This window comes from Oncorhynchus mykiss, chromosome 25 (assembly GCF_013265735.2).
Source record: "Oncorhynchus mykiss isolate Arlee chromosome 25, USDA_OmykA_1.1, whole genome shotgun sequence".
NCBI lineage: Eukaryota > Metazoa > Chordata > Actinopteri > Salmoniformes > Salmonidae > Oncorhynchus > Oncorhynchus mykiss.
Window position 1 is genome coordinate 37,774,335 of NC_048589.1, and position 19,518 is coordinate 37,793,852.

The 19,518-nt window shown below is 46.3% G+C and overlaps 1 protein-coding gene across 1 annotated transcript; it reads right to left on the minus strand.

Moving 5' to 3' along the window:
* Positions 1–156: 156 nt before the first annotated feature.
* gcfc2 (GC-rich sequence DNA-binding factor 2) lies at positions 157–18,043 on the minus strand. The gene is made up of 18 exons (XM_021585364.2): positions 17,569–18,043; positions 16,942–17,037; positions 16,689–16,850; positions 15,393–15,635; positions 14,975–15,078; positions 14,493–14,620; positions 14,134–14,317; positions 13,859–13,982; positions 13,641–13,704; positions 8,013–8,107; positions 7,547–7,746; positions 7,300–7,444; positions 5,082–5,203; positions 3,091–3,167; positions 2,711–2,777; positions 773–919; positions 473–606; positions 157–372 (listed from the first exon to the last, which is right to left on the minus strand). The coding sequence occupies exons 1-18, from the start codon at positions 18,020–18,022 to the stop codon at positions 255–257; spliced, it is 2,664 nt and encodes an 887-aa protein (XP_021441039.2). The 5' UTR covers positions 18,023–18,043; the 3' UTR covers positions 157–254.
* Between the last annotated feature and the right edge of the window lie 1,475 nt (positions 18,044–19,518).

Consider the following 19,518-nt stretch of genomic DNA (forward strand, 5'->3'; position numbering starts at 1 on the left):
CACATAAAAAAACAAAAAACTGCATAGTTTCCTAGGAACGCGAAGCGAGGCGGCCATCTCTGTCGGCGCCCTGGGGATGAAGCTACAAGCGCTCTACCTTTTTCTTGTGAGATAAGACCAAAAATAAAACAGTTAGGAAGGCAACTGGACCAAACATCTGTTCAAACATCTCAAATATTTATTTATAGATTTAAAAAATACAAATAAAGTTGCAACACATATTACATGATGTATGGTTGACACAGTAGGACACACTAGGACAGTTTGAGTGTGTCCACCAGGTCTTGGTAATGGTATTTGTCCGATATCGTCTCTACCTTGTCCCATGCCTGGATGCTTCCCAAAACAGTCAGCACGTCGCTCACCACAGCCCTACAGAAACCACATTACATACATTAACATCAAAACACTACCTTCACCATGGTACATTAATCTGCCTAAAAGTACATTTGAGGTAGGCAGGCAGTGTTACCGTGTGTTGGGGTGGTCAGGCTGCTGTTTGCAGACTGAATGGGCAGTCTGGAGGAGGTGGTCACTGAAGGACTTCAGCTGAGAGGGACAGGAGCTCAGGTCTTTAAACCAGGACTTAGGAAAACACACCGCGACCTGCTCAGCGAGAGGGAAATCTTAGTTCATTTGAGAAAAACTTGAAAATGACACCACTAAACTGAGTCATCTCAAAAGACAGCAGAGCAATTATTCCCCAAGAAAACAACTTGAAACCTCCATAGACAATAAATTAACATTAGACACACGTGATTCACCTACACACCTTTTTACATGTGTGGACAGAGTCATGTGAGTGGGTCTCGTTGAGTAGCGTCATCATCAGGTAGCGGTTCAGGAGTTTGTCCAACATTAGCTCCTTCAGAACATGTTCAGATATCAACCCATCCCACTGGCCAATGTTACCTAGGAGCTGATGCACCAGAGACAAAACAACACTAAAAGCAATGCATTGGATGTTACAGAAACAGCAAGAGACAATCAAATCACATTTTATTTGGTCACATGCGCCAAATACAACCTTAAATGCTTACTTTACAAGCCCTCAACCAACAATCTAGTTCAAGAAAGAGTTAAGAAAATATCTACTAAATAAATTAAAGTAAAAAATTAAATAAAAAATAAACAAAATAACAATAATGAGACTGTATACACAGGGTACCGGTACCGAGTCAATGTGCGGGGGTACAGGTTAGCCGAGGTCATTTGTACATGTAGGTAGGGGTAAAGTGACTATGCATAGATAATAAACAGCAAGTAGCAGCAGTGTAGAAACAGGGGGGGGGGTCAATGCAAATAGTCCAGGTGGGCATTTAATTAGCTGTTCAGGAGTCTTATGACTTGGGGGTAGAAGCTGTTAAGGAGCCTTGTGGAACTAGACTTGGCGCGCCGGTACCGCTTGCCGTGCGGTAGTAGAGAGAACAGTTTGACAAGGGTGACTGGAGTCTTTGACAATTTTTAGGGTCTTCCTCTGACACAGCCTAGTATATAGGTCCTGGATGTTAGGAAGCCTTGTCCCAGGGATGTACTGGGCTGTGCACAATACCCCCTGTAGTGCTTTACGGTCGGATGCTGAGCAGTTGTCGTACCAGACAGTGATGCAACCGGTCACGATGCTCTCAATGGTGCAGCTGTATAACTATTTGAGGATCTGGGGACCCATGCCAAATATTTTCAGTCTCCTGAGGGGGAAAAGGTTTTGTCATGCCCTCTTCATGACTGTCTTGGTGTGTTTGGACCATTATAGTTTGTTGGTGATGTGGACACCAAGGACCTTGAAGCTCTCGACCCGCTCCACTACAGCCTCGTTGATGTGAATGGCGGCATGTTCGTCCCCGCCTTTTCCTGTAGTTCATGATCAGGTCCTTTGTCTTGCTCACGTTGAGCACGACAAAGGGAGAGGTTGTTGTCCTGGCACCACACTGCCAGGTCCCTGACCTCCTCCCTATAGGCTGACTAGTCTCCCTGTACCTGCCGCTGAAAAACATCCCCACAGCATGATGCTGCCACCACCATGCTTCACCGTAGGGATGGTGCCAGGTGTCCTCCAGGCGTGATGTTTGGCATTCAGGTTGTGATAAAGCCCGGGATCGAACCCAGGTTGCGATGCAGTGCCTTAGACCGCCGCACCAGTCGAGAGGCCATTTGCTTTTAATTTAATGTTTCTTTTGCAAATCTTTCTAGAAACCTGTTTTCACTTTGTCATTATGGGGTGCTGTGTGCAGATTAATGAGGGGAAAAATGTAATGCATTTTAGTACAAGGCATGACAGTACAATACGTGACAAAATGTGGAAGGGTCTGAATACATTCTGAATGCACTGCAGCTGCAATAATCAGCAAACAGAGCTCTGTCTCCCTCTTAACTATTGGTAGAAATTGTAATCTCCTAATTTTCCTGCAGCAAAATGTGCCTGCATTAGGCTATTGTTGATGTGCGTATTTCACACTACGTTGAGGTAAACATCTTAGTATAATGCTTGTATGGATAATGCAATCAAATGCATTGCAGTTAAAAATGACTGGCTACCACCACCGAGTTCTGTATGTTAGCTATGCCACCAGTTTATATGAACGGGAGTTAGCATTTGCAGTGGGAAGTTATAATGGGCTAAGTGAGCCACATGGTCACTACAGTACACCATCCACTCATGGGAAGCACACCATCGAAAAAAAGACTATTTTAAAACAGTGTTTTTACGTACCTTCACAGCTGTCCAGAACTGCTGGTCTCTGAACCTCCTCTGTGGAGAGGACTTGTCATCTAAAAACCTGTCAAAACAACCAGGCAGTTATGGTCAAGTAAGCTACGTTATGACAAGCTTGGTATAAACGTGTTCCAGTGTGAAATTTCTAGCTCAGGGCTCTCCAACCCTATTCCTGGAGAGTTACCCATCCTGTAAATGTTCGCTCCAACTCTAATTTAGAGCACATGATTTTAATTCTGGATGATCAATTGATCACAACTGAGGTTAGAGTGAAAACAGGAGGGTGGTTCTCCAGGAACATGGTTGGAGAGCCTTGGTCTAGCTAGATGAACCACTTAAATAATCACATTGAGACAACCCTGGGTGGATTCACTCACTTCTTAGGGTATAGAGGGATGAAGATGTCATCATCCACAGAACTCCTCAATCTACCACTCACTGCTTCAACAAAGGCCTGGCAGGGGACAGGATCGAATGAAAACACAGGACAGGGACGGACAGAGGGAACTATTTACATTCTGACACACTCACAGGAAGTAGGTTAGGTTTCAAAATGTTTCTCTCCAATTATGTGACTACAGCCAGTCAACATTCTGGTTGGCATTCTTTGTGACTAGAACCTTGACTAGGGAAGTGGTTCCCAAAGCTGTCATCAAGACAAAGGGTTGGCTACTTTGAAGAGTTTTAAATATATTTTGATTTGTTTAACACTTTTTTTGATTACTATAAGATTCCATATGTGTTATTTCATTAATTTTGATGTCTTCGCTATAATTCTACAAAAGTAAATATAAAGAAAAACCCTTGAATGAGTAGGTGTGTCCGAACTTGACTGGTACTGTATATAGACAGAAAGTATTCAGACCCCTTGACTTTCCACATTTTGTTACGTCATAGGCTTCTCTAAAATGGATTAAAAAATAAAATAAATCCTCAATCTACACACAAACAATACTCCATAATGACAGTGAAAACAGGTTAAGAAATGTTTGCAAATGTATTACAAATTCAAAACAGAAATACCTTATCTACATAAGTATTCAGACCCTTTGCGATGAGACTCGAAATTGAGCTCAGGTGCATCCTGTTTCCATTGATCATCCTTGAGATGTTTCTACAACTTGATTGGGGTCCACCTGTGGTAAATTCAATTGATTGGACATGATTTGGAAAGGCACACACCTGTCTATATAAGGTCCCACAGTTGACAGTGCATGTCAGAGCAAAAACCAAGCCATGAGGTCAAAGGAATTGTCCGTAGAGCTCCGAGACAGGATTGTGTCGAGGCACAGATCTGGGGAAGGGTACCAAAACATTTCTGCAGTATTGAAGGTCACCAAGAACACATTCTGGAAGAAGTTTGGAACCACCAATTCTCTTCCTAGGGCTGGCCACCCAGCCAAACTGAGCAATCGGAGGAGAAAAGCCTTGAATGCCAAGCGTCACATCTGGATGAAACCTGGCACCATACCTACGGTGAAGCATGGTGGTGGCAGCATCACATCTGGATGAAACCTGGCACCATACCTACGGTGAAGCATGGTGGTGGCAGCATCATGCTTTGGGGATGTTTTACAGCGGCAGGGACTGATGAACGAAGCAAAGTACAGAGAGATCCTTGATGGAAACTTGCCCCAGAGTTCTCAGGACCTTAGACTGGGGTGACGGTTCACCTTCCAACAGGACAACGACCCTAAGCATACAGCCAAGACAACGCAGGAGTAGCTTCAGGACAAGTCTCTGAATGTCCTTGGAGTGGCCCAGCCAGAGCCCAGACTTGAACTGGATCGAAACACCTCTCCAACATGACAGAGCTTGCTTTGTTATTATGTTGTATTGTGTGTAGATTGATGAGGGGAAAAACATAATTGAATCAGTTTTAGAATAAGGCTGTAACGTAACAAAATGTAGAAAAAGTCAAGGGGTCTCAATACTTCCCGAATTCACTGTATTAGTATTTTTGTTTTTTAAAAATGTACACTTTATATACTGTTTGAAATGCAGGTTAGCGTTTTTTGTCATGAATCTTGTTCTGGAGGCAGCTCTGCAGAGTGGTCACTAGCTGGCACAGACACAATGTCATGACATCTGATTATAAACCTTACCTTAACCACACTGCTAACCCTAAAGCCTAACCTTAAATTATGACCAACATTTTACAATATAGCCAATTCTGCAGCCTGCCTATATAAGACAAAGTCGCTCAGTTCTGCCTCCAGGACAAGATTCATGACAATAAAACGTCAACCTGCATTGGAAACAGAGGGGGAAGACAGGCTGTCTCCAGTGGGGAGTTGCATATGTGACTGGCTGGGAGTGTTGTTGCTAGACCAGGGCTCTGCACTGGAGATGCAATATTAACTGTTACCTTGACCGGTTTGCTCTGCTCTCCCTCAAACAGAGAGTAGTCATCCTGCAGTCTGTGACACAGCTCAGACAGACACAGAGACTGACGGCTGGACAGAGGGTCCCACACCAACTCCACAAAACCTGTGAGGAGGGACGGACGCACATTAAAGTGACACAGTCCTCGGTAAAGTCACAGGCCCACTCATGACAACATTGATAAAGGGAGTGAGTTACACATCAGTATGGAGTTAAGTATGCACACATACAGGGTTTTTACTTGGACAATGTTCTACATTGTAGAATCATAGTGAAGACATCAAAAGTATGAAATAACACATATGGAATCATGTAGTAAACAAATCAAAATATATTTTACATTCTCCAAAGAAGCCACACTTCAACGAGTGGAGAGCGAAGGAAAAGCAGACAAGTGCTCAGCATATGTGGGAACTCCTTCAAGACTGTTAGAAAAGCATTCCAGATGAAGCTGGTTGAAAGAGTGTGCAAAGCTGTCAAAGGCAAAGGGTGGCTCCTTTAGAGAATGTATTTAAAAATACACTGCTCAAAAAAATAAAGGGAACACTTAAACAACACAATGTAACTCCAAGTCAATCACACTTCTGTGAAATCAAATTGTCCACTTAGGAAGCAACACTGATTGACAATAAATTTCACATGCTGTTGTGCAAATGGAATAGACAACAGGTGGAAATTATAGGCATTTAGCAAGACACCCCCAATAAAGGAGTGGTTCTGCAGGTGGGGACCACAGACCACTTCTCAGTTCCTATGCTTCCTGGCTGATGTTTTGGTCACTTTGAATTCTGGCGGTGCTTTCACTCTAGTGGTAGCATGAGATGGAGTCTACAACCCACACAAGTGGCTCAGGTAGTGCAGCTCATCCAGGATGGCACATCAATGAGAGCTGTGGCAAGAAGGTTTGCTGTGTCTGTCAGCGTAGTGTCCAGAGCATGGAGGTGCTACCAGGAGACAGGCCAGTACATCAGGAGACGTGGAGGAGGCCGTAGCAGGGCAACAACCCAGCAGCAGGACCGCTACCTCCGCCTTTGTGCAAGGAGGAGCACTGCCAGAGCCTTGCAAAATAACCTCCAGCAGGCCACAAATGTGCAAGTGTCTGCTCAAATGGTCAGAAACAGACTCCATGAGGGTGGTATGAGGGCCCGACATCCACAGGTGGGGGTTGTGCTTACAGCCCAACACCGTGCAGGACGTTTTTCATTTGTCAGAGAACACCAAGATTGGCAAATTCGCCACTAGCGCCCTGTGCTCTTCACAGATGAAAGCAGGTTCAGACTAAGCACATGTGACAGACGTGACAGAGTCTGGAGACGCCGTGGAGAACGTTCTGCTGCCTGCAACATCCTCCAGTATGACCGGTTTGGCGGTGGGTCAGTCATGATGTGGGGTGGCATTTCTTTGGGGGACGCACAGCCCTCCATGTGCTCGCCAGAGGTAGCCTGACTGCCATTAGGTACCGAGATGAGATCCTCAGACCCCTTGTGAGACCATATGCTGGTGCGGTTGGCCCTGGGTTCCTCCTAATGCAAGATAATGCTAGACCTCATGTGGCTGGAGTGTGTCAGAAGTTCCTGCAAGAGGAAGGCATTGATGCTATGGACTGGCCCGCCCGTTCCCCAGACCTGAATCCAATTGAGCACATCTGGGACATCATGACTCGCTCCATCCACCAACGCCACATTGCACCACAGACTGTCCAGGAGTTGGCGGATGCTTTAGTCCAGGTCTGGGAGGAGATCCCTCAGGAGACCATCCGCCACCTCATCAAGAGCATGCCCAGGCGTTGTAGGGAGGTCATACAGGCACGTGGAGGCCACACACACTACTGAGCCTCATTTTGACTTGTTTTAAGGACATTACATCAAAGTTGGATCAGCCTGTAGTGTGGTTTTCCACTTTAATTTTGAGTGTGACTCCAAATCCAGACCTCCATGGGTTGATACATTTGATTTCCATTGATAATTTGTGTGATTTTGTTGTCAGCACATTCAACTATGTAAAGAAAAAAATATTCAATAAGAATATTTCATTCATTCAGATCTAGGATGTGTTATTTTAGTGTTCCCTTTATTTTTTTGAGCAGTGTATATATATATATATATTTCTTAACACTTTACTACAGGATTCCATGGATTCCAAAAACCCTTAATATTAGTGTCCAAATTTTTGACTGGTACTGTGTATGTGTGTATGGTGACCTTGTATCTTGGGAAGGAGAGTCTTCTCTATGATTGCAGGCAGTGTTTTCCTGTCAGTGTGGTCTGCCTCCTGGTAGCCCAGGCCGTGACAGAACGTCTCTACAGCAGAGAACCACGGCAGGGCCTCAAAGTCCTCTCCTGCAGCCTGATGCACACAGAGAATTATTATGACATCAAATACAGAGGTACGTCAAAATAAACACAAAGAATGAACTGTGTGGCGTCCAGTACGTATTTTGTACAGTACCTGTAGGGGGTTCCAGCCTAAAAGTTGGTGTCTGATGAGCGGGTTGAGTAGTTTGGGTAGACAGAGGCTGATGTAGGCTGAGTGGTAGGACTCGGAGAAGGCTACCCTCCACTCGTTGAAGCGAGACAGAACCTTCTTCACCTCCCAGAAGTCCTCCTGCACGTCACAGAACACATCCTGGGACCTGCTCAGGATCTCCTCTGAATTAAACAGGAGGGATAAAGAGATGCGAGAGTGGAAACACTGTCTGTTATTCTACGGTTTAGAGAGCAGCACTAAACTCTAAGGAATGGGATGGCAAATCTATAGCTGGATAGATAAATAGATATATTTAGAATATTGCAGAAATCCTTTATTGCAGACACCCATTTGGGAATTAAATACTCGGCTGAAATTAAGGGGTCACCAACACACGTTTGGTAAGTGGAGGACATATGTCCTCGCCCAAGACAGCTACACCGCTCACCTCTCGCCCTCTGCAGTTCTGCCTCTTCCTCAGGAGAAGGTTCGCTGTCGGCCGTCAGGCTACCATAGTCTTCCTCACCCGGCTCTCCTGACTCACTGGATGATCAGATCAAACAGTAGGTGGAAGTGAGCGCGTAACATTGACAGTGGTGGAAGTGAGCGCGTAACATTGACAGTGGTGGAAGTGACCGCGTCACATTGACACAGTGGTGGAAGTGAGCGCGTCACATTGACAGTGGTGGAAGTGAGCGTGTAACATTGACAGTGGTGGAAGTGAGCGCGTCACATTGACAGTGGTGAAAGTGAGCGCGTAACATTGACAGTGGTGGAAGTGAGCGCGTCACATTGACAGTGGTGGAAGTGAGGGCGTAACATTGACAGTGGTGGAAGTGAGCGCGTAACATTGACAGTGGTGGAAGTGAGCGTGTAACATTGACACAGTGGTGGAAGTGAGCGCGTAACATTGACACAGTGGTGGAAGTGAGCGCGTAACATTGACAGTGGTGGAAGTGAGCGCGTAACATTGACAGTGGTGGAAGTGAGCGCGTAACATTGACAGTGGTGGAAGTGAGCGCGTAACATTGTGACACAGTGGTGGAAGTGAGCGCGTAACATTGACAGTGGTGGAAGTGAGCGCGTAACATTGTGACACAGTGATGGAAGTGACCGCGTCACATTGACACAGTGGTGGAAGTGAGCGCGTAACATTGACAGTGGTGGAAGTGAGCGTGTAACATTGACACAGTGATGGAAGTGAGCGCGTAACATTGACAGTGGTGGAAGTGAGCGCGTAACATTGACAGTGGTGGAAGTGAGCGCGTAACATTGACAGTGGTGGAAGTGAGTGCGTAACATTGTGACACAGTGGTGGAAGTGAGCGCGTAACATTGACAGTGGTGGAAGTGAGTGCGTAACATTGTGACACAGTGGTGGAAGTGAGCGTGTAACATTGACAGTGGTGGAAGTGAGCGTGTAACATTGACACAGTGGTGGAAGTGAGCGCGTAACATTGACAGTGGTGGAAGTGAGTGCGTAACATTGTGACACAGTGGTGGAAGTGAGCGCGTAACATTGACAGTGGTGGAAGTGAGCGCGTCACATTGACACAGTGGTGGAAGTGAGCGCGTAACATTGACAGTGGTGGAAGTGAGCGCGTAACATTGACACAGTGGTGGAAGTGAGCGCGTAACATTGACAGTGGTGGAAGTGAGTGCGTAACATTGTGACACAGTGGTGGAAGTGAACGCGTAACATTGACAGTGGTGGAAGTGAGCGCGTAACATTGACAGTGGTGGAAGTGAGGGCGTAACATTGACAGTGGTGGAAGTGAGCGCGTAACATTGACAGTGGTGGAAGTGAGCGTGTAACATTGACACAGTGGTGGAAGTGAGCGCGTAACATTGTGACACAGTGGTGGAAGTGAGCGCGTAACATTGACAGTGGTGGAAGTGAGCGCGTCACATTGACAGTGGTGGAAGTGAGCACGTAACATTGACAGTGGTGGAAGTGACCACGTAACATTGACAGTGGTGGAAGTGAGAGTGTAACATTGACACAGTGGTGGAAGTGAGCGCGTAACATTGACAGTGGTGGAAGTGAGTGCGTAACATTGTGACACAGTGGTGGAAGTGAGCGCGTAACATTGACAGTGGTGGAAGTGAGCGCGTAACATTGACAGTGGTGGAAGTGAGGGCGTAACATTGACAGTGGTGGAAGTGAGCGCGTAACATTGACACAGTGGTGGAAGTGAGCGCGTAACATTGACAGTGGTGGAAGTGAGTGCGTAACATTGTGACACAGTGGTGGAAGTGAGCGCGTAACATTGACAGTGGTGGAAGTGAGCGCGTCACATTGACAGTGGTGGAAGTGAGCGCGTAACATTGACAGTGGTGGAAGTGACCACGTAACATTGACAGTGGTGGAAGTGAGAGTGTAACATTGACACAGTGGTGGAAGTGAGCGCGTAACATTGACACAGTGGTGGAAGTGAGCGCGTAACATTGACAGTGGTGGAAGTGAGTGCGTAACATTGACAGTGGTGGAAGTGAGCGCGTAACATTGACAGTGGTGGAAGTGAGCGCGTAACATTGACAGTGGTGGAAGTGACCGCGTCACATTGACACAGTGATGGAAGTGAGCGCGTAACATTGACAGTGGTGGAAGTGAGCGCGTAACATTGTGACACAGTGATGGAAGTGACCGCGTCACATTGACACAGTGGTGGAAGTGAGCGCGTAACATTGACAGTGGTGGAAGTGAGCGCGTAACATTGTGACACAGTGGTGGAAGTGAGCGCGTAACATTGACACAGTGGTGGAAGTGAGCGTGTAACATTGACAGTGGTGGAAGTGAGCGCGTAACATTGTGACACAGTGGTGGAAGTGAGCGCGTAACATTGACAGTGGTGGAAGTGAGCGCATAACATTGTGACACAGTGGTGGAAGTGAGCGCGTAACATTGACACAGTGGTGGAAGTGAGCGCGTAACATTGTGACACAGTGGTGGAAGTGAGCGCGTAACATTGTGACACAGTGGTGGAAGTGAGCGCGTAACATTGTGACACAGTGATGGAAGGGAGCGCGTAACATTGACACAGTGGTGGAAGTGAGCGCGTAACATTGTGACACAGTGATGGAAGGGAGCGTGTAACATTGACACAGTGGTGGAAGTGAGCGCGTAACATTGACACAGTGGTGGAAGTGAGCGCGTAACATTGACACAGTGGTGGAAGTGAGCGCGTAACATTGACAGTGGTGGAAGTGAGCGCGTAACATTGACAGTGGTGGAAGTGAGCGCGTAACATTGACACAGTGGTGGAAGTGAGCGCGTAACATTGACAGTGGTGGAAGTGAGCGCGTAACATTGACAGTGGTGGAAGTGAGGGCGTAACATTGACACAGTGGTGGAAGTGAGCGCGTAACATTGACACAGTGGTGGAAGTGAGCGCGTAACATTGACAGTGGTGGAAGTGACCGCGTAACATTGACAGTGGTGGAAGTGACCGAGTCACATTGACACAGTGATGGAAGTGAGCGATTAACATTGACAGTGGTGGAAGTGAGTGCGTAACATTGTGACACAGTGGTGGAAGTGAGCGCGTCACATTGACACAGTGGTGGAAGTGAGCGCGTAACATTGACAGTGGTGGAAGTGAGCGCGTAACATTGACAGTGGTGGAAGTGAGCGCGTAACATTGTGACACAGTGATGGAAGTGACCGCGTCACATTGACACAGTGGTGGAAGTGAGCGCGTAACATTGACAGTGGTGGAAGTGAGCGCGTAACATTGACAGTAGGTGGAAGTGAGGGCGTAACATTGACAGTGGTGGAAGTGAGCGCGTAACATTGACAGTAGGTGGAAGTGAGGGCGTAACATTGACAGTGGTGGAAGTGAGCGCGTAACATTGTGACACAGTGGTGGAAGTGACCGCGTCACATTGACACAGTGGTGGAAGTGAGCGCGTAACATTGACAGTGGTGGAAGTGACCGCGTCACATTGACAGTGGTGGAAGTGAGCGCGTAACATTGACAGTAGGTGGAAGTGAGGGCGTAACATTGACAGTGGTGGAAGTGAGCGCGTAACATTGTGACACAGTGGTGGAAGTGAGCGCGTAACATTGACACAGTGGTGGAAGTGAGCGTGTAACATTGACAGTGGTGGAAGTGAGCGCATAACATTGTGACACAGTGGTGGAAGTGAGCGCGTAACATTGACACAGTGGTGGAAGTGAGCGCGTAACATTGTGACACAGTGATGGAAGGGAGCGCGTAACATTGACACAGTGGTGGAAGTGAGCGCGTAACATTGTGACACAGTGATGGAAGGGAGCGTGTAACATTGACACAGTGGTGGAAGTGAGCGCGTAACATTGACACAGTGGTGGAAGTGAGCGCGTAACATTGACACAGTGGTGGAAGTGAGCGCGTAACATTGACACAGTGGTGGAAGTGAGCGCGTAACATTGACAGTGGTGGAAGTGAGTGCGTAACATTGACAGTGGTGGAAGTGAGGGCGTAACATTGACACAGTGGTGGAAGTGAGCGCGTAACATTGACAGTGGTGGAAGTGAGCGCGTAACATTGACAGTGGTGGAAGTGACCGCGTCACATTGACACAGTGGTGGAAGTGAGCGCGTAACATTGACAGTGGTGGAAGTGAGCGCGTAACATTGACACAGTGATGGAAGTGAGCGCGTAACATTGTGACACAGTGGTGGAAGTGAGCGCGTAACATTGTGACACAGTGGTGGAAGTGAGCGCGTAACATTGACAGTGGTGGAAGTGAGCGCGTAACATTGACAGTGGTGGAAGTGAGCGCGTAACATTGACAGTGGTGGAAGTGAGCGCGTAACATTGACAGTGGTGGAAGTGAGCGCGTAACATTGACAGTGGTGGAAGTGAGCGCGTAACATTGTGACACAGTGGTGGAAGTGAGCGCGTAACATTGACACAGTGGTGGAAGTGAGCGTGTAACATTGACAGTGGTGGAAGTGAGCGCGTAACATTGTGACACAGTGGTGGAAGTGAGCGCGTAACATTGACAGTGGTGGAAGTGAGCGCGTAACATTGTGACACAGTGGTGGAAGTGAGCGCGTAACATTGACACAGTGGTGGAAGTGAGCGCGTAACATTGTGACACAGTGATGGAAGGGAGCGCGTAACATTGACACAGTGGTGGAAGTGAGCGCGTAACATTGTGACACAGTGATGGAAGGGAGCGTGTAACATTGACACAGTGGTGGAAGTGAGCGCGTAACATTGTGACACAGTGGTGGAAGTGAGCGCGTAACATTGACACAGTGGTGGAAGTGAGCGCGTAACATTGTGACACAGTGGTGGAAGTGAGCGCGTAACATTGTGACACAGTGGTGGAAGTGAGCGCGTAACATTGACACAGTGGTGGAAGTGAGCGCGTAACATTGACACAGTGGTGGAAGTGAGCGCGTAACATTGACACAGTGGTGGAAGTGAGCGCGTAACATTGACACAGTGGTGGAAGTGAGCGCGTAACATTGTGACACAGTGGTGGAAGTGAGCGCGTAACATTGTGACACAGTGGTGGAAGTGAGCGCGTAACATTGACACAGTGGTGGAAGTGAGCGCGTAACATTGACACAGTGGTGGAAGTGAGCGCGTAACATTGACACAGTGGTGGAAGTGAGCGCGTAACATTGACACAGTGGTGGAAGTGAGCGCGTAACATTGACACAGTGGTGGAAGTGAGCGCGTAACATTGACACAGTGGTGGAAGTGAGCGCGTAACATTGACAGTGGTGGAAGTGAGCGCGTAACATTGACACAGTGGTGGAAGTGACCGCATAACATCGTGACACAGTGGTGGAAGTGAGCGTGTAACATTGACAGTGGTGGAAGTGAGCGTGTAACATTGACAGTGGTGGAAGTGAGCGCGTAACATTGACACAGTGGTGGAAGTGAGCGCGTAACATTGACAATGGTGGAAGTGAGCGCGTAACATTGTGACACAGTGATGGAAGGGAGCGTGTAACATTGACACAGTGGTGGAAGTGAGCGCGTAACATTGACACAGTGGTGGAAGTGAGCGCGTAACATCGTGACTGGTTAAACCTAAAGTGATGTGTTCGTACTAAACGGAGAATTCTCACTCACCTTTTATTTGTTTCTTCATTCCCACTTTCCCCGGGGTCTCCTTCCCTCTGTGGATCAGTGGCATCTAGAGTGAGAGAGAGTGATAATAAGTCTAGAAATTCACCCAACTAGAACTAATAAACAGATGAAGAGAGTGGGAGGAGGAGTACTACAGTTAACATTCTGTCTTTCCACTGACTAGGACCACACACTCATACTATACAAACAGAGACACTCACAGCTGAGCTGCTGGAGGCAAGATGACTTCTGCCGTATAGCCTCTCGTCTCCTTGACAACAGTACCTCCGCCTGGTCAGACAGAAGAGTGTGCATGTCCACCTCCACACTGTTGATCTCTACCACCTAGAGAGGATCAATTAATCACGCAATCACTGTTATTATCACCCCTCATTAACATTGTCTCAATCACAAACTTTCACATATCTCACAGTGCTTCTGTTTGTCATTTTAAAGACCAGAACATTCCAACAGACACTTCCAGAATTCCTCTGACCTTCTCTCTGAGACATTCCACCAGGTTCTGAATGTAAGTGTTGGTGTCCCGGTAGAATTGAAGCTGGCGGTCGGAGGAACCACTCTCCAGGTTCTCCAGAGAGGTTCTAGAGCTGTCCATGTCCACTTCCATCCTCCTCAGGTCTGCCTCATGAGCCCTGTGGACCTCCCTCAGATCACACAGTCTGGAGAGGGGAAGGAGAGGAAGAAGGAGAGGTATGGTGGGAGGATGAAGGGGAGAGAGGAGAAGAGAAATGGAGAAAAGGTGGAGCTTTGATTTACTAGACAAACATTATTTTGCAGCTAGAGTACATGAGGTATATTGTATTGAGGAGGCAATGGAAGGATGAATGAACTGACTTCCCAGTGATCCTCTTCTTCACCACGCTGAGGCTGATGAGAGGCAGACACTCTGGGATATTGACTCTCTGTTTCCGTCTACTACTACCGCTCCTCACAGAGCCACTGCCCTCACTGCCTGATGGACTCTAGGGGGACAGACAGAGTTAGGAGTGGAATGAAACTGAAAGTGTGTGGGTGTGGGTAGGTGTGTGTGTGGGTAGGTGAGACAGAGGGATGGAATGAAACTGAAAGTGCGTGTGTGTGTGTGTGTGTGTGTGTGTAGGTGAGACAGAGGAGTGGAATGAAACTGAAAGTGTGTGTGTGTGTGTGTGTGTGTGTAGGTGAGACAGAGGAATGAAACTGAAAGTATGTGTGTGTGTGTGTGTGTGTGTGTGTGTGTGTGTGTGTGTGTGTGTGTGTGTGTAGGTGAGACAGAGGAGTGGAATGAAACTGAACGTGTGTGTGTGTGGGTAGGTGAGACAGAGGGGTGAGTATATTACCTGCTCCCCAGGGTGTCTCTTGACTCCCTTTCCAATCTGTTGCTCCTCCCAGAGGTTGTTGTCCTCGCTCTCCTGGTCGTCAGACTCACTAGCACCACTACCTCCTGTACCGAACAGGCAGGGATGGAGCGACAGAGCCATACAGGGAAATACAGAGATAAAGACAGACTGTCACTTCCTCAAGTATCAACACAACAAGGACTAAAAACAAAGAGAACACATTTCAGCATTCAGTCAAAGGAGGTGTGATAAGCTCATCTACAACTCACTACACCATCTCCAAGCCACAGATACATCATTATGGGGTTTGATTATTAACTGCCTGTTTATAATTTATTACTAAAACAAAAAAAAAATTAACTGTTGCCCAGGACCACAAAACAATAGATCTTCCATTCTCTCAACTCCCTCCTCTCACCCATCTTCTCTGCTATCCTCTCCCTGATGGTTTTGGACCGCGGGGCAAACTCAATCCTGCGTTCATGGTCGTCTGGCTCATCATCGTCATCATAATCTTCGTCAGTGCGTTCCTCCAGGTCCTGGTCTGGTGTCCGGGGGGAGCTCTCCCCATCTCTCCCAAGGGATATATAGTCTTTCTGGGCTCTGGCCGCCTGACGCTGCCTTCTGGCCGCCTGGATCCTTCTTGCATCTGGGATCACCACTATTGTTAGGGAAGATTCAGAATTTGTTGGTAACATATGTAAGATGTTTTATATTTATCAAATGTGTGTAAGTTAATTCTCATCAGAATGGTATTTTTGTATAATACTGTGGGCAGGGTTGCAGTATCTGTTCTATGTCAAGACTAAGTTGCATGGCCGCTGAGAGGGGAGAGGTCAAAGTGTCATCATGTGTAAACATATCTTTCACTCTCTACCTTTCCCATAGTGGGGAAAGGAAGGTTGCAGTGTCTGGAATCATTCTATGCTCCCTCTTATGTTGTTTCTATCTTAACCTATAGCCTCACCCTCCTCTCCGTGAGTTTGTCCAGGAGGTTGTATTTTGAGTGGGTTGTATCTAAATGACAATTTGATATATGCCTGTTGATTTGGAGGATTGGTTTATGGTTTGGGAAAGGAGACAAAGCTGAACGATGAGTTATGTCTATGCTGTCTGACTATGTGTGTCTTTTGCTATTAAAGGAACTCAGTTGCATTGTAAGGGGGCTCTCAGAGAATTCACTGAGAGACACTGAATTTATCTGAGAGTCACAGGGTTGTGATAGAGCTCATATAATTAAAGATGGACTTTTATAACTAACTCTGACTTGTGTGTGTGGTTTGCTCCCATGATTTGGTAAATAGAGGAAATTTCCACGACACTACACACACACACACACACACACACACACACACACACACACACACACACACACACACACACGGGATGTCTCTTCAGAATGCTGCCTATCTGCCTGTCTCTGTGTAGACCAGTGGTGGACCATCTTACCCTGCAAGGGGCCGTTGTAGCTACAGGCTGGTTAAGACAAACTCATTCTTCGGAGCTATTTGATTTTGTCCATGTCCTGAAACTAACTTTTGTGTCTACCAGCCAGTGTGGCTGACTGATTTATATTCAAAATTCAAAATTAAAATAAAAAATGACTTGCCACTCAGAATTTTCACCAGCATTTGGCCGATTGCTGGTCCACATTTTTTGGCATTGGATAAATTTCAGCCTTTTCTTTTGAGCCATAGCTATCTGTGAGGCTGACCTGGTTTGTGTTTCTGAGTGGAGGATTTGGAGGATGTGGAGGACATGGAGGAGGCAGAGCTGGATGTGGATGACTTGGCGCCTTCCTCTCCGTCACTGTCTGATGACAGTTCTTCTCCGGACCTTTCTTTCTGGGACACAACCACAGTCACATCTTTCCTGGCTGGGGTCAAAACAGACATGGTTAGACTGATCAATCATCTAGCCTTAACAGTGGTGTTTTTACAGCATTAAAATGGCAACGTTGTGCTCACCAGTAGGCCGGGAGGTCTTTGCAGGGGAAGCCTCCTTTCTCCTGGCTTGGAAGACCACAGCTTTATCTGACGATTTCTTTAGTTTGAACTCAGATCCTTCAAAATGGGAAGAGAGAGAGAGAGAAAAAAAAACAGTTATTAATAACACAACTGACTGTCTCTCTAAATCAAGACATTGGGTTCACCGTACATCTCAAATGGCTTCATATCCTTGTCAAACATGTTATTGAAACCTTGGGTGAATCTAAATTGTATTTCCTTGATTCCTCATGCCCTCCCCTCTGATCTTCTCTTCCAATGTGTTTTGAGAAGGGGGCAAGAAGCAACAATGCATGGAATCAAGGAAATTACAATTGAGATTCACCCCTCTCCTCCACCTGAACTAGAGAACTAGCCAGGTGAAGGACAGGAAATTCATACATGGGATATTCAATTAATGTCCCATATTGCTGCCGCCGCCACCAGTCCTGTGTTTTCACTTTTCAGACAGTACAAATTAAGGACACAATGAGGGGAAGCCACTTTACAGATACTCTTACACAACACCCACCTTACTGTCAGTTAGTGACGTTTGAAATACGTCTGTGGACTGTGAGTTTACATAACAAAAACAGGTCAAACGCGTACCTTCTTTCTCATTAGAGAAGCTGAGAACGTTTCCTTTCTTCTTCCGTCCATCCTTGTCCTCTTTACTGTTAGGCGGTCTAGTGCCAACGAACGGCCCACTAGTACCATATTCTACCGCGTCTTCAGCACCACTCGAGTCCGACTTGGGTGACTTCGCCTCCCGCTTGGAACTGCATGAGATCCCCCGATTCTGCGGCAACTTGACGGGCTTTATGCTAGAAGCGGTAGCTTGTGTTTTACTTCCATCATCCTCTCCGCTCTTCTGTTCATCTTCATCGCTCGATTTTCCTTTCCTTTGCCTGAAGTTTCTTCGCGGTTTCTTGTTGAACATTTTCAGGACAAGGTGATCGCCGAGTAAATAAATCGCAATACGGTAAGTCGGAAATACATTTGAGAAGAAGTAAATCTGTCGGCAATCCTCTCGAAATGCATTTTGGGTCATGTAGTTAGTCATTGTCGGGGACTCGGGTGGGGTGCGTTCACGGTCACAATAACGACTTTTTAATTATATCAATATATTACCAATTTCTGAAATTATAGTATTATGTGATAGTTACAGTCTTCCATATTAAACACTATGGAAGTCTGAAAAACAGTAACAGTATTTTCTTATTATTGTTTCCAAGTCCTCCTTTTTAGCTGATCCAACAAGAGGAATACCCATAGACTTAGACATCGCATCATTGTATCTGATCCATCATGGCATTTGTGAGAGCATGGGCAGCGCCATTGAGGCCATCTCCATTTTGAAGTAGGCCTAGTCAATTTTCTTATTCTACTACTTCTATGTATTGACAAACAAACTGAAAGGGTGCATACTTACATCTAAAGTGTGTTGTTTCAACATGTATAAAGCCAAGGTTGGCGATTTACTGCCAGCTACAAATATGGAATGTTTGCTCACAAGAAGTTAAACATTATTCCTTAGTAATTCATTATTATTATTTTTTTTATCTAAAGGCACAACCTCAACTTGAGCCAATGTCTTAAGTAGTGGAACATGGTATTACTCCAACCTCATGAAAGTGACAAACTCACACATTTACATTTTTGTCAAAAACAACTTTATATCGAAGGCGTGCCTTTGATTTGACGGCCTGCACAGTTCCGCGCCAGACAACCTTTCAAATCAAATCCAGATGATGTGTTTCTGCACGAGCTTAGCTAGCCAATGTCGCCATGACATCACCTTAAAGGGTGATCAGGGATTTCTATTAGAGAATAAGTTTCTGCCTATCTTCATACTGTACTGTCTTTGACTGATCCCTTCTGATGACCCAGATGGAATCATGTGATCCTTCCTTCACCCATAGGAAGTCCCACCCAGTTGACTACTTCAAAATGGTGAAAGTCCTCAATGGATACTGCCCATGCTTAAACAAGCTTCCGGGCACTACAGTCCTCTGTCTATCTCTATGGGAATTATTTGGAAATATTCTGTCCTCTGCAAGGGTGAGCAAAGTCACGAAAATGATGCAGGAGCTTCAAAGGGGCAAAAGGCTGTGTGTTGTTATGGTTGTTAATGGCCAGATAGCTAGCAGTAATGACAAGAAACTGTCGTGGTGAATTGTGTATGTTAATACCATGTCTTGTTTGGAGGTGTTTTGACTGATGTCATCTCTATGCTAATCAGTAGCGGTGCGAAGGTAAAATCACAGAGGAAGCCAAACATTGGGTTGTTATTTTACCTGAAAAGCACAAGGTCCTCTACTCCGAAAATTAATTCACAGATAAAAGGGTAAACCGAGTTTACTAGAAACAATCTCTGCTATTTAGGCTTCTTCTTTGGACATTATATGGTGGTTAGCAACCAACTTCAAGGTGCATTACCACCACCACCGACTGGAGTATGGACCTCAGTTTATCTTTCATGTGGGTAATATGCTCCTAAAAACCAATGAGGACATGGGAGAGGTGGGACTTGCACCGCGTCAAGCATAACAAGTAGAA